At 41.0% G+C, this 27,968-nt stretch overlaps 1 protein-coding gene across 1 annotated transcript in view; it reads left to right on the top strand.

Annotated features, from left to right (window-relative positions):
- Positions 1–27,968, top strand: part of LOC121002102 (androgen dependent TFPI regulating protein) — a 91,408-nt gene that overhangs the window by 30,237 nt on the left and 33,203 nt on the right. The window contains exons 3-4 of the mRNA XM_040433408.1: positions 5,178–5,279; positions 22,669–22,784. Coding sequence (XP_040289342.1) covers positions 5,178–5,279; positions 22,669–22,784 — 218 coding nt within the window. The remainder of the gene's footprint in view (positions 1–5,177; positions 5,280–22,668; positions 22,785–27,968) is intronic.

The raw sequence follows: 27,968 nt of genomic DNA, 5'->3' as shown, positions 1-27,968 counted from the left end.
TGATTTTCCTGTATAAATCGTTGGTTGTTATGATAAAAAATGTCAGTTAAATATATCATATAGGAGACACACACAGAGATATTTGAGAAGTGAAATGAAGTTTATTGGATTTACAGAAAGTGTGCTATAATTGTTTAAAAGGCTTCTGTCACCCCACTAAACAGTTTTTTTTTTTTTTGGTTATTTATGCCCTTTTTGTGGTGCATAAATTTGGGCACCACAAAAGAAAAAAGGAAATCAATATTTAGTAGATCCTCCTTTTGCAGAAATTACAGCCTCTAAACGCTTCCTGTAGGTTCCAATGAGAGTCTGGATTCAGGCTGAATGTATTTTGGACCATTCCTCTTTACAAAACATCTTTAGTTTATTCAGGTTTGATGGCTTCCGTGCATGGACAGCTCTCTTTAAGTCACACCACAGATTTTCAATTATATTCAGGTCTGGGGACTGGGATGGCCATTCCAGAACGTTGTACTTGTTCCTCTGCATAAATGCCTTAGTGGATTCTGAGCAGTGTTTAGGGTCGTTGTCTTGTTGAAAGATCCAGCTTCAGCTTTGTCACTGATTCCTGGACATTGGTCTCCAGAATCTGCTGATACTGAGTGGAATCCATGCGTCCCTCAACTTTAACAAGATTCCTAGTCCCTGCACTGGCCACACAGCCCCCAGCATGATGGAACCACCACCATATTTTACTGTAGGTAGCAGGTGTTTTTCTTGGAATGCTGTGTTCTTTTTCCTCCATGCATAACGCCCCTTGTTATGGCCAAATATCTCAATTTTAGTTTCATCAGTCCACAGCACCTTATTCCAAAATGAAGCTGGCTTGTCCAAATGTGCTTTAGCCCACCTCAAGCGGCACTTTTTGTGCTGTGGGCAGAGAAAAGGCTTCCTCTGCATCACTCTCGCTTACAGCATCTCCTTGTGTAAAGTGCGCCGAATGGTTGAACGATGCACAGTGACTCCATCTGCAGCAAGATGATGTTGTAGGTCATTGGTGCTGGTCTGTGGGTTGACTCTGACTGTTCTTACCATTCGTCGCTTCTGTCTATCCGAGATTTTTCTTGGTCTGCCACTTCGAGCCTTAACTTGAACTGAGCCTGTGGTCTTCCATTTCCTCAATATGTTCCTAACTGTGGAAACAGACAGCTGAAATCTCTGAGACAGCTTTCTGTATCCTTCCCCTAAACCATGATGGTGAACAATCTTTGTCTTCAGGTCATTTGAGAGTTGTTTTGAGACCCCCATGTTGCTACTCTTCAGAGAAAATTAAAAGAGGAGGGAAACTTACAATTGACCCCCTTAAATACTCTTTCTCATAATTGGATTCACCTGTGTATGTAGGTCAGGGGTCACTGAGCTTACCAAGCCAATTTGAGTTCCAATAATTAGTTCTAAAGGTTTTGGACTCAATAAAATGACAACAGTGCCCAAATTTATGCACCTGCCTAATTTTGTTTAAACAATTATAGCACACTTTCTGTAAATCCAATAAACTTCATTTCCCTTTTCAAATATCACTGTGTGTGTCTCCTATATGATATATTTAACTGACATTTTTTATCATAACAACCAACGATTTATACAGGAAAATCATGACGATTAACAAGGTTGCCCAAACTTTCGCATCCCACTGTAAAAGATGTGTAGGCTGTGTTTTTTTTTACACATGATATGAAAGAATACCACAAAGTAGTGATCTCCACGCTGTGATTCTCCATCTATTGCAACACTAAGGCCTCTTTCACACGGGCATCCCGGATTTGCTCCGGATGCGTCACGTGTGAATAGCGTAAAACCTGCGCGAGTAGGCACGCAATTGCAGTCAGTTTAGACTGAGATTGCATTCCGATGTTCAGTTTTTTCCGCCCGAGTGCAATGCGTTTTGCACGCGTGTGAGAAAAAGCTGAATGTGGTACCCAGACCCGAACTGGACTGAAGTTCGGGTTTGGGTTAGGTGTTCTATTCATTTTATTATTTTCCCTTATAACAGGTTATGAAGAAAAATAATAGCATTCTTAATACAGAATGCTTAGTAAAATGTGCCTTGAGGGGTTAAAAAAGAAAAGAAAAATTAACTCACCTCATCCACTTGTTCGCGCGGCCGGCATCGTCTCCTTTCTTCTTCTTTTAGGACCTGCAAAAAGACCTTTGATGTCGTAATCGCGCTCACCACATGGTGAGCGCGGTGACGTCAGCGCAGGTCCTGCTGAATGAAGATAGAAGATCCTTCTATCTTCATTCAGCAGGACCTGCGCTGACGTCACCACGCTCACCACATGGTGAGTGCGATTACGTCCTCAAAGGTCCTTTTGCAGGTCCTGAAAGAAGAAAAAAGGAGACGATGCCGGCTGCGCGAACAAGTGGATGAGGTGAGTTAATTTTTTATTTATTTTTTAACCCCTCAAGGCACATTTTAGTAAGCATTCTGTATTAAGAATGCTATTATATTCCTTATAACCATGTTATAAGGGAAAATAATACAGTGATTAGACTTTAATTGGGTTGCTTATCCCTATCATCTCCTAGCAACCATGCATGAAAATAGCACCGCATCTGCACTTGCTTGCGGATGCTTGCGATTTTCACGCAGACCCATTCATTTCTATGGAGCCTGCGTTGCGTGAAAAACGCAGAATAAAGAACATGCTGCGATTTTCACGCAACGCATAAGTGATGCGTGAAAATCACCACCCATCATTTCTATGGAGCCTGCGTTGCGTGAAAAACGCAGAATAAAGAACATGCTGCGATTTTCACGCAACGCATAAGTGATGCGTGAAAATCACCGCCCATCCGCACAGCCCCATTGAAGTGAATGAGTCCGGATTCAGTGCGGGTGCAATGCGTTCACCTCACACATTGCACCCGCACAGAATTCTCGCCCGTGTGAAAGGGGCCTAAGGCCTCTTTTACACGAGCGTGACGGATTAGGTCCGGATGCGTTCAGGGTGCGTTCAGTGAAACTCGCACCATTTTGCAAGCAAGTTCAGTCAGTTTTGTCTGCGATTGTGTTTAGTTGTTCCGTTTTTTTCTGCACGGGTGCAATGTGTTTTGATGCGTTATTCACTCGCGTGATAAAAAACTGAAGGTTTACAAACAACATCTAGCAACCATCAGTGAAAAACACATTACATCCGCACTTGCTTCAGGATGCAATGCGTTTTTCACTGAAGCCCCATTAACTTCTTTGGGGCCAGGGCTGCGTGAAAAACGCAGAATATACAAACCGGATTCCAAAGAAGTTGGGACACTAAAGAAATTGTGAATAAAAACTGAATGCAATGATGTGGAGATGGCAAATGTCAATATTTTATTTGTAATAGAACGTAGATGACAGATCAAACGTTTAATCCGAGTAAATGTATCATTTTGAAGGAAAAATACGTTGATTACAATTTTCACGGTGTCAAAAAATCCCCAAAAAGTTGGGACAAGTAGCAATAAGAGGCTGGAAAAAGTAAATTTGAGCATAACGAAGAGCTGGAAGACCAATTAACACTAATTAGGTCAATTGGCAACATGATTGGATATAAAAAGAGCTTCTCAGAGTGGCAGTGTCTCTCAGAAGCCAAGATGGGTAGAGGATCACCAATTCCCACAATGTTGCGCAGAAAGATAGTGGAGCAATATCAGAAAGGTGTTACCCAGCGAAAAATTGCAAAGACTTTGCATCTATCATCATCAACTGTGCATAACATCATCCGAAGATTCAGAGAATCTGGAACAATCTCTGTGCGTAAGGGTCAAGGCCATAAAACCATACTGGATGCCCGTGATCTCCGGGCCCTTAAACGACACTGCACCACAAACAGGAATGCTACTGTAAAGGAAATCACAGAATGGGCTCAGGAATACTTCCAGAAACCATTGTCAGTGAACACAATCCACCGTGCCATCCACCGTTGCCAGCTGAAACTCTACAGTGCAAAGAAGAAGCCATTTCTAAGCAAGATCCACAAGCTCAGGCGTTTTCACTGGGCCAGGGATCATTTAAAATGGAGTGTGGCAAAATGGAAGACTGTTCTGTGGTCAGACGAGTCACGATTCGAAGTTCTTTTTGGAAATCTGGGACGCCATGTCATCCGGACCAAAGAGGACAAGGACAACCCAAGTTGTTATCAACGCTCAGTTCAGAAGCCTGCATCTCTGATGGTATGGGGTTGCATGAGTGCGTGTGGCATGGGCAGCTTGCATGTCTGGAAAGGCACCATCAATGCAGAAAAATATATTCAGGTTCTAGAACAACATATGCTCCCATCCAGACGTCATCTCTTTCAGGGAAGACCCTGCATTTTTCAACAAGATAATGCCAGACCCCATTCTGCATCAATCACAACATCATGGCTGCGTAGGAAAGGATCCGGGTACTGAAATGGCCAGTCTGCAGTCCAGATCTTTCACCTATAGAGAACATTTGGCGCATCATAAAGAGGAAGGTGCAACAAAGAAGGCCCAAGACGATTGAACAGTTAGAGGCCTGTATTAGACAAGAATGGGAGAGCATTCCTATTTCTAAACTTGAGAAACTGGTCTCCTCGGTCCCCAGACGTCTGTTGAGTGTTGTAAGAAGAAGGGGAGATGCCACACAGTGGTGAAAATGGCCTTGTCCCAACTTTTTGGGGATTTGTTGACACCATGAAATTCTGATTCAACATATTTTTCCCTTAAAATGGTACATTTTCTCAGTTTAAACTTTTGTTCCGTGATTTATGTTCTATTCTGAATAAAATATTAGAAGTTGGCACCTCCACATCATTGCATTCAGTTTTTATTAACGATTTGTATAGTGTCCCAACTTTTTTGGAATCCGGTTTGTAGAACATTCTGTGTTTTTCACGCAACGCAGAACTGATTTGTGAAAAAAAAAGCTCATGTACACAGACCCATTGAAACGAATGGGTCCGGATTCAGTGCGGGTGCTATGCGTTCACGTCACGCATTGCACTCGTGTGGAAAACTCGCCTGTGTGAAAGGGGCCTAACTCCCAGCATCCTCTGTCTGGGCTTTGTGGGATTTTTAAATAGCTGAAAAGTGTTTGGGAATTTTTTAACAGCTCGAGCCACAGGTTGGAGAGCACTGTTCTATTGTAAGTAACCTATATACGCATGTGTTATAAATGAATTGATGTGAATTTTACTGCTGTAAACCTATTCAATTTCTCTCTTTTGTTACAGTTTGTCTTTCTGTCCTTTTGGGCTTTGTATTCCTATGACAGACAGCTGGTTTACCCTGAGGGCCTGGATAAAGTCATTCCTCAATGGCTTAATCATGCTGTGGTAAGAACGATTCAGCATGCCTTATTTTACAATTTCCACCAACTAAAATGGTGTAGGCTAATATGACCACAGTTTGATTTATAATGTTGGTTCAAAGAAGTTCAAAACTTTGGGGATCACTGAACCTTACTAATAATGTCCTGCAGGATCAGGAGCAGACATGAACAATGAGCAGAGGTCTCCTGTGCAAATAGTATACAAGGGCCCCTTATTATCATACAGTTCAACATAGAACACTCCTCTTGTGTCTCCATATCAATGTATCTGAAATTGTAAGCTCTGTTCTTTATATGCAGTGGGTAGCTACTTTTGAGGTGTCATTGACCCTCCAATCTACTGGGCCTTTGTGTAACTGCAATGGTTGCACACATGGTATATCTGTCTCTGACTAGCAGGATATATATATATATATATATATATATATCTGTAATCAACGCAGGCTAAGGTATCAGGCCCTGGCCTAGATGGAAGATAGCCTGAAATTTAAAGGGGTTCTCCGGGAATGATTTAAAATGGCCGCAAGCAAGCAATCAAGACCGCTTGCCTCCACTTGCAGAGCTGCCTACGGGGTTAGGGGGCGAAGCCAAACTACACTACAATACATAGTGATGATGTGATCCTGCCAATGATATGTCATTATGAATGGGTAACCTGACAGGAACGCTCACCAATGTGAAGTATATGCAAGTGAAGCCCAGAGTGTAGTGAGGCCCTCATACCCCTAGGCAGCTGTGCAAGTGGAAGTAACCGGTCCTGCTCACAATGTAGGACAGGTTGCTAGCAGCCATTTTAAATAATTCCTGGTTAACCCCTTTAAGAGGTTTTTTAGAATGAGAAATGTGTTGTTTTTTTTTCAATTATCCAAAAAAAGAGAAAAACACATCCACATGCTATGCATTGATTCTCAGCACAGTTAACATAGCTTCTCAGAGTAATAAATAGTATACAGCCCCCTGACATACATACTGCATGTGAGGGATTGGTATAGGTTTTGATCAAAATGCATAAGTCCACGCCAGGGTTGCCTCCTCGAGTGGGACCTACTCTAATTTGGTGCGGCACCAAGAAGCAACTCCAGCCGCTTCAGCACTGCAGACGGCAGGACCTAGCAGTCAAACAGCACCCCTGCTGCTAGATAAAGCCACCCTGGCACTGGGCCCCACCAACCCGCCAGCATGGCACCACAGGAACAGTGGCAACTATGCAGTACCACACCATGTAAACGGATGTCAAAAGCTCACCTTTCCATGTTCTCTCAGGAACTCCAACGGAGAACTGGTAATTTATTTAACCTTATGCAGTCTCCTCTAATGCCTCATGTATGATGTATGTTATGTAGATTAGGGCTTGGTATACCATTATTTACGCTGAGCAACTATATGAATTGTGCTGAGAAGCAGTAATAGATCAATGCATGGTATGGAGATGTGCGATCCATTCTTTTTTCTCATTTTTTATTTTTTTACCAGGGTCTGTCTCTTTCCCATGGTATCAGCACTCCTTCCATTTGCCCTAAGTGATTTCAATTCCTACTAGGCCTCAGTTTGTAGTTCCTGAGACCACATGAAAAAGTGAGCTTTTGATATCTGTTCACATGGTGCGGTGCTGCATGGTGGCTGTTGTTGTTGGTGCTGTTCCTGTGGATTGGTGCTGCACAGTGCCAAATGGGGGCTAAGTCTGAAACTGCTGTTGGACAACTGGGTCGTTCCACCTGCTGGCGTGGCGTTGCGGCAGTTGCCATATGGTAGCGGCAACCTTGGTGTGGTGAGTGGGCCTATGCATTTTCCTCAAAACATATACTAATGCCTCATGTACATTATGTAGATTAGGGCTTGGTATACTATTATTTATGCTGAGAAGTGATATGAATTGAAGCTAGGAATCCATATAGTCAGGTAGACAGATATACTTAGCTACATTGTGGAAAAATGTATGTTCTTCAACAGGAACATAAATGAAAGCAGTGAACTGGAACGAGAAGTTACTTACATCTGAATGCGCAAGTAATTGTAACTTCCATCTCTTTAATTCCTTCACACTAGATAAACACTGCCACAAATCCAGATTTTTTTATTTATTTATGGAGAGCGCTTGTGTCTATCTTTTATATAAGTATCCATTACCAGGACAAATGAGAACACTTTTCTACAGCAATATTTTCATATTGTGACATTTAGAGAAATCTATTCAAGTGAATAAGTAGTCCTCTGCAAATGGCAGATAAAGTTTTCTAAGACTGTGAATAATCAGCATGTAAAAGAGCAAAGGTCATTGGGATTTTGTACTTAAATAGCCATCCAAATAGTGGAAAAAACTGAGTTATAATGAGAAATATATGACTGTCTATCACAGCACTACATATCCCGTCAACATAAATAATTTACGTAAATACTCTTAAAGGGGTTGTCTGGTTTCAGTAACAAACCAGACAAAACTGGGGAATAGGCTGCAATAAAGGAGTGAAATGTCCTTAGTTAGCGTATCTAGTGCCATCCTTCAGTTCTTCCAGCAGGCCTGGCTGCAGCAGTGACGTTGCATGAACAACACATGACTGCTGCAGCCAATCAATGGCCCAAAAGATGTACCCTTTAAAATGGATGTCTCAAACAGACTTTCTTTTTCCGATTGGTAGAGGGCTAAGAGCATTAAAGGGTTTCTGTCATCAGAAATAACGTTATGTAGCTGACGGACATTAGCGATGCGCTAATGTCAGCAGTACATAACAGTGTGTTTTATAACTCCCTGCCTGACGCTGTTCTCTTAAAATAAAGACTTTTACAATATGCTAATGAGCCCCTAGGTACTACTAGGGCGTTGCCTTAGCACCTAGAGGCTCAGTCTACTCACCCTTTGGCATGCCCAGGTGCTGTTGATTGACTGTCGAGTTCTCCTCATCGTCACGTAAATCCTGCGCCTGCACTGTCCCGTTTAGTATTGTGCGCAGGCGCAGTGAGTGAAGGACGCGCTCCTGCTGCCGGCTTCCTCACTGCGCCTGCGCCGAAGGAAGCCGGCACCAGGAGCGCGTCCTTCACTCTCTGCGCCTGCGCCCAAAACTAAACAGGATGGTAGCAAAGTCTTTATTTTAAGAGAACAGCGGCAGGCAGGGAGTTATAAAGCATACTGTTATGTACTGCTGACATTAGCACATCGCTACATAACGTTATTTCTGATGACAGGAACCCTTTAACTTCTGCCAATTGCTAGAACAAATTTCCACTTAGTTTTTTCCATAAGCCATTATATAATTATCTATTGGGGTAATTTATCAAACTGGTGTAAAGTAGAACTGGCTTAGTTGCCCATACCAACCAATCAGATTCCACCTTTCATTTTCTAAAGGAGCTGTCAAAAATGAAAGGTGGAATCTGATTGGTTGCTATGGGCAACTAAGCCAGTTCTACTTTACACCAGTTTGACAAATTACCCCATATGCGTGCCATTTTTGGGACATTGAACCCTATATGATCTGTGCAGTTTTTAACATGTGGTTTCAATGGAACAGTTTCTATGTACAGTCGTGGCCAAAAGTTTTGAGAATTACATAAATATTGGAAATTGGAAAAGTTGCTGCTTAAGTTTTTATAATAGCAATTTGCATATACTCCAGAATGTTATGAAGAGTGATCAGATGAATTGCATAGTCCTTCTTTGCCATGAAAATTAACTTAATCCAAAAAAAAACTTTCCACTGCATTTCATTGCTGTCATTAAAGGACCTGCTGAGATAATTTCAGTAATCGTCTTGTTAACTCAGGTGAGAATGTTGACGAGCACAAGGCTGGAGATCATTATGTCAGGCTGATTGGGTTAAAATGGCAGACTTGACATGTTAAAAGGAGGGTGATGCTTGAAATCATTGTTCTTCCATTGTTAACCATGGTGACCTGCAAAGAAACGCGTGCAGCCATCATTGCGTTGCATAAAAATGGCTTCACAGGCAAGGATATTGTGGCTACTAAGATTGCACCTCAATCAACAATTTAGAGGATCATCAAGAACTTCAAGGAAAGAGGTTCAATTCTTGTTAAGATGGCTTCAGGGTGTCCAAGAAAGTCCAGCAAGCGACAGGATCGTCTCCTAAAGAGGATTCAGCTGCGGGATCGGAGTGCCACCAGTGCAGAGCTTGCTCAGGAATGGTAGCAGGCAGGTGTGAGCGCATCTGCACGCACAGTGAGGTGAAGACTTTTGGAAGATGGCCTGGTGTCAAGAAGGGCAGCAAAGAAGCCACTTCTCTCCCAAAAAAATATCAGGGACAGATTGATCTTCTGCAGAAAGTTTGGTGAATGGACTGCTGAGGACTGGGGCAAAGTCATATTCTCCGATGAAGCCTCTTTCCGATTGTTTGGGGCATCTGGAAAAAGGCTTGTCCAGAGAAGAAAAGGTGAGCGCTACCATCAGTCCTGTGTCATGCCAACAGTAAAGCATCCTGAGACCATTCATGTGTGGGGTTGCTTCTCATCCAAGGGAGTGGGCTCACTCACAATTTTGCCCAAAAACACAGCCATGAATAAAGAATGGTACCAAAACACCCTCCAACAGCAACTTCTTCCAACAATCCAACAACAGTTTGGTGAAGAACAATGCATTTTCCAGCACGATGGAGCACCGTGCCATAAGGCAAAAGTGATAACTAAGTGTCTCGGGGACCAAAACATTGACATTTTGGGTCCATGGCCTGGAAACTTCCCAGATCTTAATCTCATTGAGAACTTGTGGTCAATCCTCAAGAGGCGAGTGGACAAACAAAAACCCACTAATTCTGACAAACTCCAAGACGTGATTATGAAAGGATGGGTTGCTCTCAGTCAGGAATTGGCCCAGAAGTTGATTGAGAGCATGCCCAGTCGAATTGCAGAGGTCCTGAAAAAGAAGGGCCAACACTGCAAATACTGACTCTTTGCATAAATGTCATGGAATTGTCGATAAAAGCCTTTGAAACGTATGAAGTGCGTGTAATTATATTTCACTACATCACAGAAACAACTGAAACAAAGATCTAAAAGCAGTTTAGCAGCAAACTTTGTGAAAACTAATATTTGTGTCATTCTCAAAACTTTTGGCCACGACTGTAGATTTGATAGAAATATTTCTATTTTTGGCATTTAGGCTTCCTGCACACAACCGTTTTTTTTCCCCGTTTACTTGCCGTTTTTTGCGTTCCGTATACGGTCCGTATACGGAACCATTTATTTCAATGGTTCTGCAAACAAACAGAATATACTCCGTATGCATTCCGTTTCCGTATTTCCGTTTTTCCGTTCCGTTTAAAGATAGAACATGTCCTATTATTGCCTGCAAATCACGTTCCGTGGCTCCATTCAAGTCAATGGGTCCGCAAAAAAACGGAACACATACGGAAATGCATCCGTATGTCTTCCGTTTCCGTTACGTTTTTTGCGGAACCATCTATTGAAAATGTTTTGCCCAGCCCAATTTTTTATGTATGTAATTACTGTATACTGTATATGCCATATGGAAAAACGGAACAGAAACGGAAACACAACGGAAACAAAAAACAGAACAACGGATCTGTGAAAAACGGACCGCAAAACACTGAAAAAGCCATACGGTCGTGTGCAGGAGGCCTTACAATGTGGACAAGTGCCCCTCAGAAATTCATAATCTGATGACTATGGGCAAACAAATGAACATTCCCACTGAGTTTTACAGAGCTATAATATGGCACCCTAGAAATATATAGATCCCTTCTGTACCTTTCATATTGTTTATTTTTTACAAGCATTGTTGGCTTTTGTAAATTTATTACATATGCAACATGCATTTTTCTGCCATTATTTATGCCCCGTAGAGAAGCCTATTGGCAAAATATGAGAAAAACATCATACCTAGCAAAAAAGCAGAAACAAAATCTCCAAACGCCACAAACAAAATCACTTGGTTTGTAGTGCATTTAAGATTTCTCTATAGAGTGTAAAGAAATATCTAGCCAGACAAAAAATGTTCAGAAACAACATAGTTTGCCATGAAAAGTATTTTCGCCAGACTTACTAATCCTGTCTAGTGTTGAGAGCGAATATTCGATTAGCGAATATTAATCGCGAATATTGTAACTTCGCTAATTCGCGAATATTTCAAATATAGTGCAATATATTCGCTATATCGAATATTCGTCAGTTTTTAACATCTGAAAACATGATTCCTCCCTGCTTCTTTCTTGTGGGTCAATGAGCGGCTTAAGCAGGAAGGAATCATGTTTTAATATGGAAAAAAAAATATATATATTCAAAATAATGAAAATATTCGCTATATTGCTATAACTTTGTTTTTTTGAATATTCATCATATTCTAAAACAAGAATATATAGCAATATAGCGAATATTCATAAAATACAAATAACGATTCCGAAGATAAGGAATATAGCGCTATATTCTGTATATTCGTTAATTCTAGCAAGCCAATAGGAAATTTGCCTATGGACAGCTCTACGTTGGATTCGCAATGCGATAATATTACTTTGCCTATTTTTTGCAATTAATAGAATACTGAGTCATTATTCTTTTTATTGCAAAAAATAGGCAAAGTAATATTCTCGCATTGTGAATCCAACTTAGAGCTGTCCATAGGCAACTTTCCTAAGCGCCATTCATTCCATAGCGCTGTACATATGAGAAGAGGTATACATACATAATACAGACAATTGCACTAATCATAATCAAGACGAGTATAGCGCTATATTCGTTATTTTCGTTAATTCTAGATAGCCAACCAATAGGAAAGTTGCTTATACATTTAAACTTGCAATACGCGAATAATTAAATCGCATATTATTTGCGATAAATAGAATAATGAAGAATATTCGATTTCGACGAATTTAATACGAATATTAAATAGAATATTCACGAAATATCGGGAAATCGAATATGGCACCTCCCGCTCATCACTAATCCTGTCTAGTAGTTAGACAGCCTAAACTTACACTAGTCAAGTTAACAACACCTACTAGTAGGCTTACTTTACACCAAAACGTTTCTGCCAAAATTCTCGTGCACAATGTCACATTTTAACCAATGCACCCTATATACTATATACAACTTTGATCCTGGTGGTTTCCGGCATAAATGCCAGCTCTCAGCCAGACAAAATAAATTGTGCATGCACTAAAACACTTGATAATAAATGTGGCGCATGGCATATGAACCAGCACTCTAGAATTCTGGTTCTATTTGATTAGTAAATCTGGTGTTTTTATTTTAAACACTGGCCCAGATGTCACCACATCTAGGCTGGACTAACTAATTACAAAATTACTTATTTTTATGATAGCTAGCTTATAAGCTTATTATAGCTATAGCTTATAAACTGTAAAATTATGAGGACATACCATTTAAGTTACGGTAATTAAACTAATGTGGGAACAAAAAGATATGTATTTGTTCTGATGCAGATTGATAGATATTTTAGATAAAGTCCATACCTGGGTGGCCATGTATGTTCTTGTGTTCTTAGCTGCACTGTAATAGCTGTTGCAAGTAACTGGGGATTTCCTGACTGTTTAGTCACATTGCTTTCCACTGTGCCAGTATTAGGTCTCCGTTCATGAATCAATACTTAAGGTGGTTGTCCAACGAAAAATATTCTACAATTTTAAACCAGCACATAGATCTGAATGCTTTTGTAATTGCATATAAGTAAAAATTATTTAGCATAGACAGTGAGGTATTCAATAAAATGTATCTGTATAGTGCCACCTGCTGTTTTTTTTTTCTTATTATTTCTTTGTCTGACTCACTGAGGTGGCCGCACATGCTCAGTTTCATCTTTTAACTGCCTCCTGAGCTTTGATAGGGAGAGAGCTGCAGCAGAATGGACACGCCCCTGAGCTACAGCAGAAAGGACACTCCATTTGAGCTGCCAGCTTTCCGTTTCCGTTATGCAGGAGAGGACTCGCCTGCATAACGGAAACGGAACGGATCCGTTTTGCAGACCATAGACTTCTATTACGACAGAATGAATAACGGAATGCCTCTAAAGACATTCCGTTATGCATTCCGTCATAGAATTGCGTTACGGTCCGTTGTAACGGAATCTGTAACGCATTTCTGCTTTTACCGCCAAAGTGTGAACGAATTTCAAAATAGGAAATTCGCTCATCTCTAATTGTCATGTACTATATTATGTCTGATTTTCATTTTTTACTTTAGTCATGGGATAACCCCTTTAAAGATGTCCTGTCACCAGGAAATGCAGTGCAATCTGCAGGCAGTCTGTTATAGAGCAGGAGGAGAAGAGCAGATTGATATATAGTTTTGTAGTAAAAGAGTCTGTAAAACATGTAGGTTATACATTTATCCCTCTGGTATTTCTGATTTCATTGTTCACAGGGGAGGGAGGTGTTATGAGTATACACACAGATAATTCTATCAATCACTGATAACACCTCCCCTTGTACAACTAAAGTCAGGAAGAGCAAAGGTTTAAATGTATAAATTACAAGATTTACGGAATCTTTTTCTCTCTCTGTCTCTCTCTCTCTCTATATATCTATAGATATATACGCTGCCTGTCCAAAAAAAAAAGTCGCCACCTGCATTTAACTAAGCAAATAGTTATGAGCCTCCTATTGGATAATTACTGCATGGGCGATTATCTTTCAGCTGGCAACAAGTTATTTAATCCCAACTGGTGCAATGAGTTGCTTCTCATTTCTTAAACAACCATGTCGAAAGACACATCTCGTGGTCGTGGAAAAGATGCTAGTCTGTTTGAGAAGGGTCAAATCATTGGCATGCATTAAGCAGAGAAAACATCTAAGGAGATTGCAGAAACTACTAAAATTGGGTTAAGAACTGTCCAACGCATTATTAAACACTGGAAGGATAGTGGGGACCCATTGTATTCCTGAATGATCGTCATCAGCGATCACTTAAACGTTTGGTGAAATCAAATCAGAGAAAAACAACAGTAGAACTCGGGGCTATGTTTAATGGTGAAAGTAAGAGCATTTCCACACGCACAATGCAAAGGGAACTCACGGGATTGGGACTGAACAGCTGTGTAGCCTTAAGAAAACCACTGATCAGTGAGGCAAACCAGAAAAAAAGGCTTCAATTTGCTAGGGAGCATAAAGATTGGACTCTGGAGCAATGGAAGAAGGTCATGTGGTCTGATGAGTCCAGATTTACCCTGTTCCAGAGTGATGGGTGCATCAGGGTAAGAAGAGAGGCAGATGAAGTGATACACTCATCATGCCTAGTGCCTACTGTACAAGCCTGTGGGGGCAGTGCTATGATCTGGGGTTGCTGCAGTTGGTCAGGTCTGATAGGTTCAGCAACAGTATGTGCTCCAAGAATGAGGTCAGCTGACTACCTGAACATACTGAATGACCAGGTTATTCCATCAATGGATTTTTTCTTCCCTGATGGCACGGGCATATTCCAAGATGACAATGCCAGGATTCATCGGGTTCAAATTGTGAAAGAGTGGTTCAGGGAGAATGAGACATCCTTTTCACACATGGATTGGCCACCAAAGAGTCCAGACCTTAACCCCATTGAGAATCTTTGGGATGTGCTGGAGAAGGCTTTGCGCAGCAGTCAGACTCTACCATCATCAATGCAAGATCTTGGTGAAAAATGAATGCAACACTGGACGTAAATAAATCTTGTGACATTGCAGAAGCTTATCGAAACAATGCCACAGCGTATGCGTATCGTAATCAAAGCTAAAGGCGGTCCAACAAAATATTAGTGTGTGACCTTTTTTTTTTGGTGGCGACTTTTTTTTTGGACAGGCAGTGTATATATAATATATATATATATATATATATATATAGTGAATTGAAAAAGTATTCATACCCATTGAACTTTTCCATATTTTTTCACGTTACACTCACAAACTTAAGTATATTTTATTGGAATTTTATGTGATAGACCAACACAAAGTAGCAAGTATGTGTGAAGTGAACAGAAAATAAATAAAAATCTAAAAAGTGTGTTGTGCGTTTGTATTTAGCCACCTTTACTGTGATACCCCGAAATAAATTCCAGTGTGAACAATTTCCTTCAGAAATCACCTAATTAGTAAATAGAGTCCACCTGTGTGTAATGTATTCTCTGTATAACTACAGCTGTTCTGTGAAGGCCTCAGAGGTTTTTTAGAGAACATAAGTGATCAAACAGCATCATGAAAAGCAAGGAACACACCATACAGGTCATGGATAAAGTTGTGGAGAAGTGTAAAGCAGGGTTAGGTTATAAAAAAAATATCCCAAGCTCTGAACATCTCACGGAGCACTGTTGAATCAGACAAACCTACCAAGCCATGGCCGTCCAACTACAATGGATTGGTTTAGATCAAACAGTATTCATGTGTTAGAATGGCCCAGTCAGAGTCCAGACCTAAATTCCATTGAAAATCTGTGGCAAGACTTGAATTTGCTGTTCACAGATGCTCTCCATCCAAACTGACTGAGATTGAGCTATTTTGCAAAGAAGAATGGGCAAAACCTTCTAGATGTGCAAAGCTGGTAGATACATACCGCAAAAGACTTGCAGCTGTAATTGCACTGAAAGGTGGTTCTACAAGGTATTGACTCAGGGGGGCTAAATATAAATGCACACCACACTTTTCAAATTATTATTTATTAAACATTTTTGAAAACCATGTATTATCCCAATAAAATACATTTAGGTTTGTGGGTGAAATGTGAAAAAATGTGGAAAAGTTCAAGGGGTATGAATACTTTTTCAAAGCTCTATCTATCTAAAATGGAAAATGGCAACGCTGGATAAACATGGAAAAAATAATAGCAGAGGTGCAAGCCAAACTGGACTAGGATTATCGTCCAAATACACAAAAGAAAAAATCAGCAGCTTTCTCATCAAGTAAAAATAAGAGGAAATGTATTCACCCATGTGGATGCGACGTTTCGGCTCAAACACTAGAGCCATTCTCAAGCAACTTGTAAGCATGTGTTCAACATATTTAAACATAAAGTGCATGTGCAAATAATCAATCACTAATAGATATGATTCCATAAAATAAGTGAATTACAAAGTGTACAGAGTGCAGAAAATCAATAGAAATACATAATTGTGTAAGTAAAATTTAATTGATCCATAATTATATTAACACATATGAAAATAAATAATGTGTGTGTGATCTCGTGTTTAATTGATAAAATACATAATTAGTGATGATAAATAACATATGAATGTAATAATAAGTGCCCAATACCAAAGTCTGATGAAACGGTGTGGGACTCACCCTGGGGAAACCCTGGGGTACACAACAAACAATTATACAGTGTTGCAATATTAAAAATGCAAGGTGGCATCCAGGTGGTAGGGAAAACAACTTTTGGTGCTCGTACCACCTCTGGAGATGCTGTAGGATGTTCCTTCATTTTATCCAGATGTCGCCCCTAGAGCCTGGGGAAAGGAGAGAGGTGGATATATTCAATAGGCATGCCCTTATACATCCCTGTATTGTCCTACCAGGTGGCCACTCTGTCCCTGATACCCATCACAGAGTGCCCGTCATTGCTTGCCATAATGCTGCACATATTTGTACTTTGTTCTATTTTTAGGCATACTTTATTTCCTTGCATATTTTTTAGTTCTTAGAAGCAAACTGAAATACACTACTCACAAAAAATTTGGTATATTGGGCTTGTGGGTTGCAATTTTAGGATGATCCTAAAATGCACTCTAACCTTTACAGGTGAACATAATGTGACCTTCTCTAAACTTTTGAATGCACGTGTCCAACTGTTCAATGTTTCAGTACTTTTTGTACAACTTGCTGTTCTCTAACAAGGAGCTTAATGGCGAAATTCACAACAGCTGAATCACCCAATAACTTTCCTGGTTCAAATAGAATTGGTATTTTAACAGTCCACCTCATCATGCTGTTCAAATTTTGACATCATGAGACCAAGAGAACGCCTAACAATTCATCAATAGTACCTCGCCAATGCAAGGATTTAAGCAGGATGTTTTCAGATGGAAGTGGCCACTGAGCTTAGAGAGCAGGTTGCAACAAAGATACAGAGAGACTGAAACAAAAAAGCATATAAGTGGACATCCTTTGGCCACATCCCAGACTGATGACCGCCTCATTGTGAATAATGCCCTGATGAATGCCACACAAATCCACCAACATTTAAAGGAGGAGAGAGCCACCCAAGTGTCACATCAGACCATTCAAATCCATTTACATCAGTGTGGTCTGCATGCTAGACGTCCTGCAAGGGTATCTGACCACAGGCGTCATCGCCTTGCATGGGCCAGGAACAGGAGCGTAGCTAAATACTAATGGGCCCTGGTGCAAGAGTTCAGCTTAAGCCCCCCCTTCCTTCAGTGATTTGTGGCCAGGGGTAGGGAAGCACATAGCCTTTGTGCTGCCTGAGACAAAAATTGAAACGGCACCCCTCATGCCAAATTCTTGACCTAACCCCTTCCCTTCAGCCAGAGGTGTAACTTGACCTGTATGCAGTTTCTATAATGCCAATGTCTTCTTATGTGGCACAAGGGTTTTTGGGCCCCTTCAGGCTCCTGGGAGACTGCTACCTCTGCACCCCCTATAGCTACGCCCCTGGTCAAGGAGCATCTATGCTGGATGAGGGACCATTGGGCCTTAGGGCTGTTCACTGATAAAAGTCGATTCACGCTGAGCAGAAATTATGGCTGCCAATGATGTTGGAGACGTCAAGGAGAGAGCTATGCATCAGGCACTGTTGTCACCAAACGAGCCTTTGGTGGTGGTGGTGTTATAGTGTGGACAGGTGTGTCTAGTCAATACAGAACTGCCCTACACTTTGTGACACTGACAAGTCAATACTACTTGAATAACATCAATAATCCAGTCATTGTGCCTCTGCATGAACAACACAGGCCTAGTTTTATCTTTATGGATGACAATGCACCATCTCATCAAGGTCACATCATTAGGGAATCTATAGAGAAATGGGGAACCGAACTGCATCCAGCGCCCAGGCAAACATTTACCCAGCATACAGATAACATGACCACTGATGAAGGTCCACCGTGACCGAAACGTCTGGTCAGAAATAATCTGTCATTCCTTATTTTCACGGGCATATGGATGGTGCAGAAAACATGAAAAATAATATTAATAAAAAAATTATTTGAATTGCATAACCTACGGACTGAGTGCCTCAAATTCTTATTACATCATTAGGGAATGGCTGCTGGAGACTGGGGTGCCTCAAATGGAGTGGCCGGCACTTTCTCTAAACCTGAATCCCATTGAAAACATATGGAATCAGCTGAGTGGTCATGTAGAGGCTTGTAACTCTGTACCCCAGAACCTCAATGACCTGAGTGGGATGCCATGCCTTAGCAGACAATAAGTCAACTTGTGAACAGCATAAGACGTTGTTGTCAAGCTGTAATTGATGCTGGAGGCTACATGACAAGTTATTGAAACATTATTTTTTTTTGGGGGGGGGGGGGGGTACACCCACTACTGATGTTGGCTTTTGTTTCAATAAATTGTTTGAGATGAGGAAATCACCACTGCATGCTTTTACATAAATGCCATACTTTCAAGATATAATATCACTGTAGCGGGAACTTTTTACGTTTTCCATAAATTTTACCCAAAAGCCAAATATCCCTAACTTTTTGTGAGTAGTGTATATTAATGACATTTTACTGTGAGCATGCATGATACTTTAAGACTTTACTGTACGGTATGTTCCTACTAACCTAGTATAGTTACAAAACAGACTGGTAATGATGAATGTGCAGTGTATGTAGTAGAAACTGTTAGTGTTGAGCGAGCATGCTCGGCTGAACACCAGTTCGGCTCGAGCATCGCTATGCTCGTCACATCGCAAAGTTCGGCCGAACACAGCGTGTGCTCGAGCGCGATGCCCGAGTCAGTGTATATAAATCTAATTTAGCCTCTATTTCTATGCAGAAGATCGCTGTACAGTGAGGGAATCCCTCAGTGTAAGTCCGCGGCTTAGGAGTCCCTGCTCTGACTCCATTTATAGATATGTCCATATATGGAGTCAGTGCTTGGGGACACCCCAGTGTATTTAAATCTAATTCAGCCTATATTTCAGAAATGTTTCTGCCGGGATTCAAACTCACGACCTTTTACATTAGAGGCAAGGCACTTAACTTAACCACTCAGCTATAATAGCTGCATAGCCAGTTACTTAAAAAAATAATAATAATAATATGAGACTTCTACTGTACTGTACTTCTACTGAGACCTATACAATAGAAGTCTCATTTTTATTTATTTATTTTATTTTTTGTGTGCGACTGGCTATGCAGTTATATAGTGTAGTGGTTAAAGTTCTGGGCTGAGATGCAGAAGCTGTGAGTTCAAATCCTGTCACAAACTTTTTCAGGCATTCATAAAAGCCTTTGAAACATATGAAGTGCGTGTAATTATATTTCACTACATCACAGAAACAACTGAAACAAAGATCTAAAAGCAGTTTAGCAGCAAACTTTGTGAAAACTAATATTTTTGTCATTCTCAAAACTTTTGGCCACGACTGTATATATATATATATATATATAGATATTTATTTTTATTTTTTTAAAGTAACTTGCTATGCAGCTATTATAGCTGAGTGGTTAAGTGCCTCGCCTCTAATGTAAAAGGTTGTGAGTTTGAATCCTGGCAGAAACTTTTCTGAAATATAGGCTGAATTAGATTTAAATACACTGGGGTATCCCCAAGCACTGACTCCATATATGAACATAGCTATATATGGAGTCAGAGCAGGGACTCCTAAGCTGAACTAGAGTCCTGACACCCTCCCCTCTTTAGAGCAGCGGGTGCTTGGGGTTCTCCTATTGACTTCCATTGTGCTCAGGTGCTCGGTAGATTACCCGAGCATCGCAAAGTGTTCTACACGAGCACTTTGGTGCTCGATCAACACTAGAAACTGTATATACAGGGAGTAGAATGTGTATTAAAGAAATGCCCACACATCAGTATTAGCAGACACTGACCCTCTTTTGTGCCTGTCAGAGCAGAGTGTTACTGCATGGAGCTGGTGAGCCAAGTTCAGCATCCACTCAATTATCTGTATAAACTATGGCTAGCAGCAGTAACAAACTGAAATGGCCTATCCCAAAGATTATAAAGTGGCTTTAGAATTGGTGTGGGTGTACTTATATCAGTGACTGTAATATACACAAGTCTCACTATCATTTTTGTCACAAACTCAGCGGTGGACTGGCCATAGACCCTACAGGGGAATTTTCCTGTGGGCTGATGCCCAGGGGGACTCCTGAGCCCACCTCATGGCCGCCAGCCGGGTACATAAAGATTTGATGCTTTCAGCATTAATTAATGTAGGAGCATCAGGCACCCCCTGAATTCAACTGTATTGCCATCCTCAGGATGATGAGACAGTTTCATAATGTGTCTAGGTGCAGCAGTTTGTGCTGCACTGTGGTATTTGGTTCTGCTGGGGCAGTATTTTGTACTGCACTGTGATATTTGGTTCTGCTGGAGCGGTATTTTGTGCTGTACTGTGGATTTTGCTGGGGAAGTAAATTGTGCTGCACTGTAGTATTTGCTTCTGCTGGGGCGGTATTTTGTCCTGTACTGTGGTATTTGGTTCTGCTGGGGCAGTATTTTCTGCTATACTGTGGTATTTGCTTCTGCTGGAGCGGTATTTTGTGCTGCACTGTGGAATTTGGTTCTGCTGGGGCAGTATTTTGTACTGCACTGTGATATTTGGTTTTGCTGGAGTGGTATTTTGCTGGGGAAGTATATTGTGCTGCACTGTAGTATTTGCTTCTGCTGGGGTGGTATTTTGTGTTGCACTGTAGTATTTGCTTCTGCTGGGGTGGTATTTTGTGTTGCACTGTGGTATTTTGTTTTGCTGGGGCAGTATTTTGTGCTGTACTGTTGTATTTGGTTCTGCTGGGGTGGTATTTAGTGTTGTAGTACAGTATTGCAGGCCAAGTCTACTTATGTTGTCCCTGTCTACTTGTGTTGACCCACCTTCAACATGGGGCCACTTTTAGTTTTTTTTCCAGGGCCACTTTAAGTTCCCAGCCCACCCCTGCATACTACAGACTTCATGGTTTTTGACATACTAGGCCAAATTTACAATTAAAAACGTGGTCTTTTTTGGTGCAATTTGCACCAAAATACATGATTTGCACTGCATTTATCACTGCTTTACATGCATTTTCTAACTTTTTTATTCCTTGCCTGACAAGGGACATGGCTTCAGTGTTTCTACACTTACGGCCTTCTTTTATTCACCAAAGCTGAGAGAAAATGTAAGAAGAAACTCCAGAAATATCACGAATAAACGTAGATTTGATCATTTGTGTAGTTTTATTGAATCTACAGCTGGTGTTACGTTTCAGCCAAATTAGGCCTTTATCAAACTGGTGCCACTGTGGGAAACAAAGGTAAGAGGATTAGGTTATCAGTGCTCAGTAGGAAGGCTTGCGTCCACACTGTGAGAAAGGTGAGCCGAGAGAAAAGTAGTTCCTGTTCAGGCAGACTTGATTCTTCTATGTGATACATTTACATGGCTGGTATGTAAGACTACTCCTTCCTCTGGCGAGAACAGTTGATTGCTGGGGGTTTTAGGAACAGATTCATAGTGACTTATTGCTGGGGTGGCTGCAATTAGAGAAAAAGTTGTCTTCAAGAGAAAATCTCTTTCCAGAATCTGTGTTCTCCTATAACAATTGAAAACTATAAAAATATTTTCCATCATTATTTCTAGTGTCATCATTGTGTAACTTTAAAGGTCTAGCTGTGTAATAAAAAAATAAAAACGGCTTAGGCTAGTCTTACACCCGCGGCTGTCATCTCCGACAGGCTGTTTCGGCCGAATCGTCCAGACAAAAACAATTGCATGCAGCGTTTTTTGTCCAACTGATTCCCAGCATATTTGCCAGGTAGTGGCCGAATCTCTGCCGGACCCCATTATAGTCAATGGGGTCCAGCGGGCAGGCAGCATGACCACTGAAACCAATCACTCTCAGTAGCAACACCACTGAGGTCATGGTCCTGGCCAGTGATGTCCATGTCTGGTCATCATTAATGGATCAAGAGGAAATGGTGACTGGTATGGGACCTTGTACCATTAGAACGGGACTTGAGATAGAACCGTAAGGTGAGTATGTCATGCGCAGACAACATCTGAAGGGAGTTTGTATGTTTTTCCCGTGTCTGTATAGGTTTCCTCCGGGTACTCCGGTTTCCTCCCACACTCCAAAGACATACTGATAGGGAACTTAGATCGTGAGCCCCGTTGGGGACAGGTTGATGATAATGTTAATAAAGCGCTGTGGAATATGTTAGCGCTATATAAGTGAGCATAATACATAAATGATCAGTGTATTAGCTGAAATAGGTAACAAAGTATCAGTTCATCTGATGCAACATAAATGTGTTTGTTTTTCAGCACACGGCTGTGTTTCCTATCGCAGTCTTAGAAATTCTAACATCTCCACATCGCTATCCTCCGAAGAGAAAGGGACTTGCCCTCTTGGGAATTTGTTCAATATCATATATAAGCTGGTAAGTAAACAGGATGGCTTAAGGGAATGACAGTAAATGGTCTAAGATATAACATTGTGTATGCAGGTTTTCCATCTAGTTCACAGGCGGTGAGCTGTGGCATAGGAAGACATTCACTTTACAGAGTTGCTACGTTTTCTGTATCATGCACCTGTTATAGAATCAAACCGCACATTTACAGCATAATAGCTTACTTAATTCATGGTGTAAATTTAGCTTCGTATATGAAAACTGACAGAGCTGAGATTATTTAAAGCTATGTGACCTATACAGATGCTAATCCTCAACAGCAGCTAAAGGGCAACATGCGAGGTGGCACCCTACAGAATATAACGCACACAATGTTCTTAAATCAGCCAGACATTTTGATTAATGGGTTTGTGTCACTCACACTGCATTCTGGTGACTTGTCTACCTTAATGTTACATTAAAGGCGCGCTGTTTTACCTGTCTAAATAGTGCACTCTTGTGTCACCAGTTTGGCAAGTTTTTAGACTCTAGAAGCAATGTGAATTCACGTTGCTGTCTTGTTGCCTACTGTCGATATAAAATGGTTCTGCAGCACTAAGCACTTGGGCATAATCGGAGGGAAATGATATGGCAGATTACAGGAAAATTACATTTTCCCAGTTTACATGATGCTCATACATCAAGACAGAGGGCAATACATACTGTATAAAAGCATGGTTATGTGATGTGTACCTTATTTGTCAAAAATATCTTGCTATAAAAAATACTTTTGAATTTTATCTTTTATAAGGAAACATTCACATGCACTGAGGGGATAATATTGATACTGGCAAGTGGTATGTCAGTTATTATTAGTGCAGCATTCTCCATACTAGCACATGGCCAGAGGTAAGTCTGACCTGGGGTTGTTTTCTGACTCTTATCAGAAAAAAAAAAAAACAACACAAAACATTATTGGATAACATGAAGCATTGAAAAACTGGTAGGTATTTTCTATGTGTGTTTTATGGCATTAAAGGGACACTTCTATCAGAAAGAGATACAAACCGGATTCCAAAAAAGTTGGGACACTATACAAATCGTGAATAAAAACTGAATGCAATGATGTGGAGGTGCCACCTTCTAATATTTTATTCAGAATAGAACATAAATCACGGAACAAAAGTTTAAACTGAGAAAATGTACCATTTTAAGGGAAAAATATGTTGAATCAGAATTTCATGGTGTCAACAAATCCCAAAAAAGTTGGGACAAGGCCATTTTCACCACTGTGTGGCATCTCCCCTTCTTCTTACAACACTCAACAGATGTCTGGGGACCGAGGAGACCAGTTTCTCAAGTTTAGAAATAGGAATGCTCTCCCATTCTTGTCTAATACAGGCCTCTAACTGTTCAATCGTCTTGGGCCTTCTTTGTTGCACCTTCCTCTTTATGATGCGCCAAATGTTCTCTATAGGTAAAAGATCTGGACTGCAGACTGGCCATTTCAGTACCCGGATCCTTCTCCTACGCAGCCATGATGTTGTGATTGATGCAGAATGTGGTCTGGCATTATCTTGTTGAAAAATGCAGGGTCTTCCCTGAAAGAGATGACGTCTGGATGGGAGCATATGTTGTTCTAGAACCTGAATATATTTTTCTGCATTGATGGTGCCTTTCCAGACATGCAAGCTGCCCATGCCACACGCACTCATGCAACCCCATACCATCAGAGATGCAGGCTTCTGAACTGAGCGTTGATAACAACTTGGGTTGTCCTTGTCCTCTTTGGTCCGGATGACATGGCGTCCCAGATTTCCAAAAAGAACTTCGAATCGTGACTCGTCTGACCACAGAACAGTCTTCCATTTTGCCACACTCCATCTTAAATGATCCCTGGCCCAGTGAAAACGCCTGAGCTTGTGGATCTTGCTTAGAAATGGCTTCTTCTTTGCACTGTAGAGTTTCAGCTGGCAACGGCGGATGGCACGGTGGATTGTGTTCACTGACAATGGTTTCTGGAAGTATTCCTGAGCCCATTCTGTGATTTCCTTTACAGTAGCATTCCTGTTTGTGGTGCAGTGTCATTTAAGGGCCCGGAGATCACGGGCATCCAGTATGGTTTTACGGCCTTGACCCTTACGCACAGAGATTGTTCCAGATTCTCTGAATCTTCGGATGATGTTATGCACAGTTGATGATGATAGATGCAAAGTCTTTGCAATTTTTCGCTGGGTAACACCTTTCTGATATTGCTTCACTATCTTTCTGCGCAACATTGTGGGAATTGGTGATCCTCTACCCATCTTGGCTTCTGAGAGACACTGCCACTCTGAGAAGCTCTTTTTATACCCAATCATGTTGCCAATTGACCTAATTAGTGTTAATTGGTCTTCCAGCTCTTCGTTATGCTCAAATTTACTTTTTCCAGCCTCTTATTGCTACTTGCCCCAACTTTTTGGGGATTTGTTGACACCGTGAAAATTGGAATCAACGTATTTTTCCTTTAAAATGATACATTTACTCGGATTAAACGTTTGATCTGTCATCTATGTTCTATTACAAATAAAATATTGACATTTGCCATCTCCACATCATTGCATTCAGTTTTTATTCACAATTTGTTTAGTGTCCCAACTTTTTTGGAATCCGGTTTGTATTTTAGTTAAACTCGATATTCATAGAAAACATTTTATTATAATTCTTGGCATTTTTTTTTTATTTTGTCTGTACTGTAGTATTAAAATTAAATAAAACAATATTGGCCTGCTGTAGCAGTAATCCCTGAGATAAAAGTTCTCAATGGGAGAACAAAGTACCGTCAGTTTACACCACTGCTGTACAGGGAAGGGTTTATCTGCAGTGTAATCCTCATTCGAATGGTACAGTTAGTTCTATATATATTTGGACAGTGACACAAATTTAGTTTTTTTTTTACCAGTTTACTAAAACATATCCAAGTTATAGTTATATAATGGAAATGGACATAAAGTCCAGACTTTTAGCTTTCATTTGAGGGTATCCACATTAAAATTGGATGAAGGGTTAAGGAGTTTCAGCTCCTTTACATGTGGCACCCTGTTTTTAAAGGGGCCAAAAGTAATTGGACAATTGACTCAAAGGCTGTTTCATGGGCAGGTGTGGGCAATTCCTTCATTATTTCATTCTCAATTAAGCACATAAAAGGCCTGGAGTTGATTTGAGGGGCGGTGCTTGCATTTTTAAGATTTTGCTGAGAAGTAAACATGCGATCAAAGAGCTCCATGCAGGTGAAACAAGCCATCCTTCATCTGCGAAAACAGAAAAAAACAATCCGAGAAATTGCTACACTATTAGGAGTGGCAAAATCTACAGTTTGGTCCATCCTGAGAAAGAAAGAAAGCACTGTTGACCTCAACAATGCAAAAAGACCTGGACGCCCACAGAAGACAACAGTGGTGGATGATTGCAGAATAATTAACATGGTGAGAAGAAACCCATTCACAACAGCCAACCAAGTGAACAACACTCTCCAGGATATAGGCGTATCAATATCCAAATCTACCATAAAGAGAAGACTGCATGAAAGGAAATACTGAGGGTTCACTGCACGGTACAAGCCAATCATAAGCCTCAAGAAAAAGAAGGCTAGATTAGACTTGGTTAAAAAACATCTTAAAAAACCAGTACACGTCTGGAAGAACATTCTTTGGACTAGTGTTGATCGCAAATATTCTAATCGCAAATTTTTATCGCGAATATTGGCACTTCGAGAATTTGCGAATATCTAGAATATAGTGCTATATCTTCGTAATCGCGAATATTCTAGATTTTTTTTCATTAGTACCCATGATCCCTCACTGCTTCTTGCTTGTGGGCCAATGAGAAGGCTGCAATATCTTTGACTTTAGGAGCAGTGTTGATCGCTAATTTTCGTATCGCAAATATTATTGCAAATTTTCCTATTGCCGATTTTCGCAATCAAGAAAATAATGATTGGAGATCACAAATTCTCGAATTTGAAAATATATGACAAATATTTGCCTAAATATTCGTGAAATATCGCTCATCACTGCTTTGGACAGATGAGACCAAGATCAACCTCTACCAGAATGATGGAAAGAAAAAAGTATGGCAAAGGCATTGTACAGCTCATGATCCAAAGCATACCACATGATCTGTAAAACACCGCGGAGGCAGTGTGATGGCTTGGGCATGCATGGCTGCCAGTGGCACTGGGTCCCTAGTGTTTATTGATGATTAGTGATGTCGCGAACATAAAATTTTCAGTTCGCGAACAGCGAACGAGAACTTCCGCAAATGTTCGCGAACTGGCGAACCGGGCGAACCGCCATAGACTTCAATAGACAGGCGAATTTTAAAACCCACAGGGACTCTTTCTGGCCACAATAGTGATGAGAAAGTTGTTTCAAGGGGTCTAACACCTGGACTGTGGCATGCCGGAGGGGGATCTATGGCAAAACTCCCATGGAAAATTACGTAGTGGACGCAGAGTCGGGTTTTAATCCATAAAGGGCATAAATCAACTAACATTCCTAAATTGTTTGGAATAACGTGCTTTAAAACATCCAGTGTGTGTATACGATCAGGTATGATGTTGTATCGATCAGGTAGTGTAAGGGTTACGCCCGCATCACAGACATTGACAGACCAAACTCCCCTTTTAATGCACCGCAAACAGTTCATTTGCACAACCGCAAACTCCCCATTTGCACAAGGTTGGATACCAAGCTAGCCACGTCCCGGTGATGTCATTGAAGGTTTCTTCCTCCACCCAGCCACGTACAACACCAAGGGTCCCCGAAAGGTCAATTGAATTGATTTTTCGAACGGGGAGATGGTTAAAAAAACGCTGGCTCCCTCCCCTTTGTTTTTATCCACGGTGACTGCGTCTGCGCCGTGCAATTTACTGTCACACCCGATATGAGTGGTATTTTCTGTAGTACTATTCTCATCAGTTTAATCCCTCTAACGTCCCCAATCTGGGTGCCATTTATTGAATAGATTTTTCGAACGGGGAGATGGTATCAGTGGTTGGCACTGGCAGTGGGCACACTACAGTCAGTAGAAGCGGGCCTGACACACACTGGCAGCAGGCAAGCAACTGAAATTACACTACAGTGTAAAAATTAAATGCCTTATTTATCGGCAAGCTACTGGGCCAGCCGGTATGAGTGGTTGGCACTGGCAGTGGGCACACTACAGTCAGTGGAAGAGGGCCTGACACACACTGGC

The sequence above is a fragment of the Bufo bufo genome, chromosome 5 (genome assembly GCF_905171765.1).
Source record: "Bufo bufo chromosome 5, aBufBuf1.1, whole genome shotgun sequence".
NCBI classification, from domain to species: Eukaryota; Metazoa; Chordata; class Amphibia; order Anura; family Bufonidae; genus Bufo; species Bufo bufo.
The sequence above is the reverse complement of the archived record's forward strand: the minus strand, read 5'-3'. Positions and strand labels throughout refer to the sequence as shown.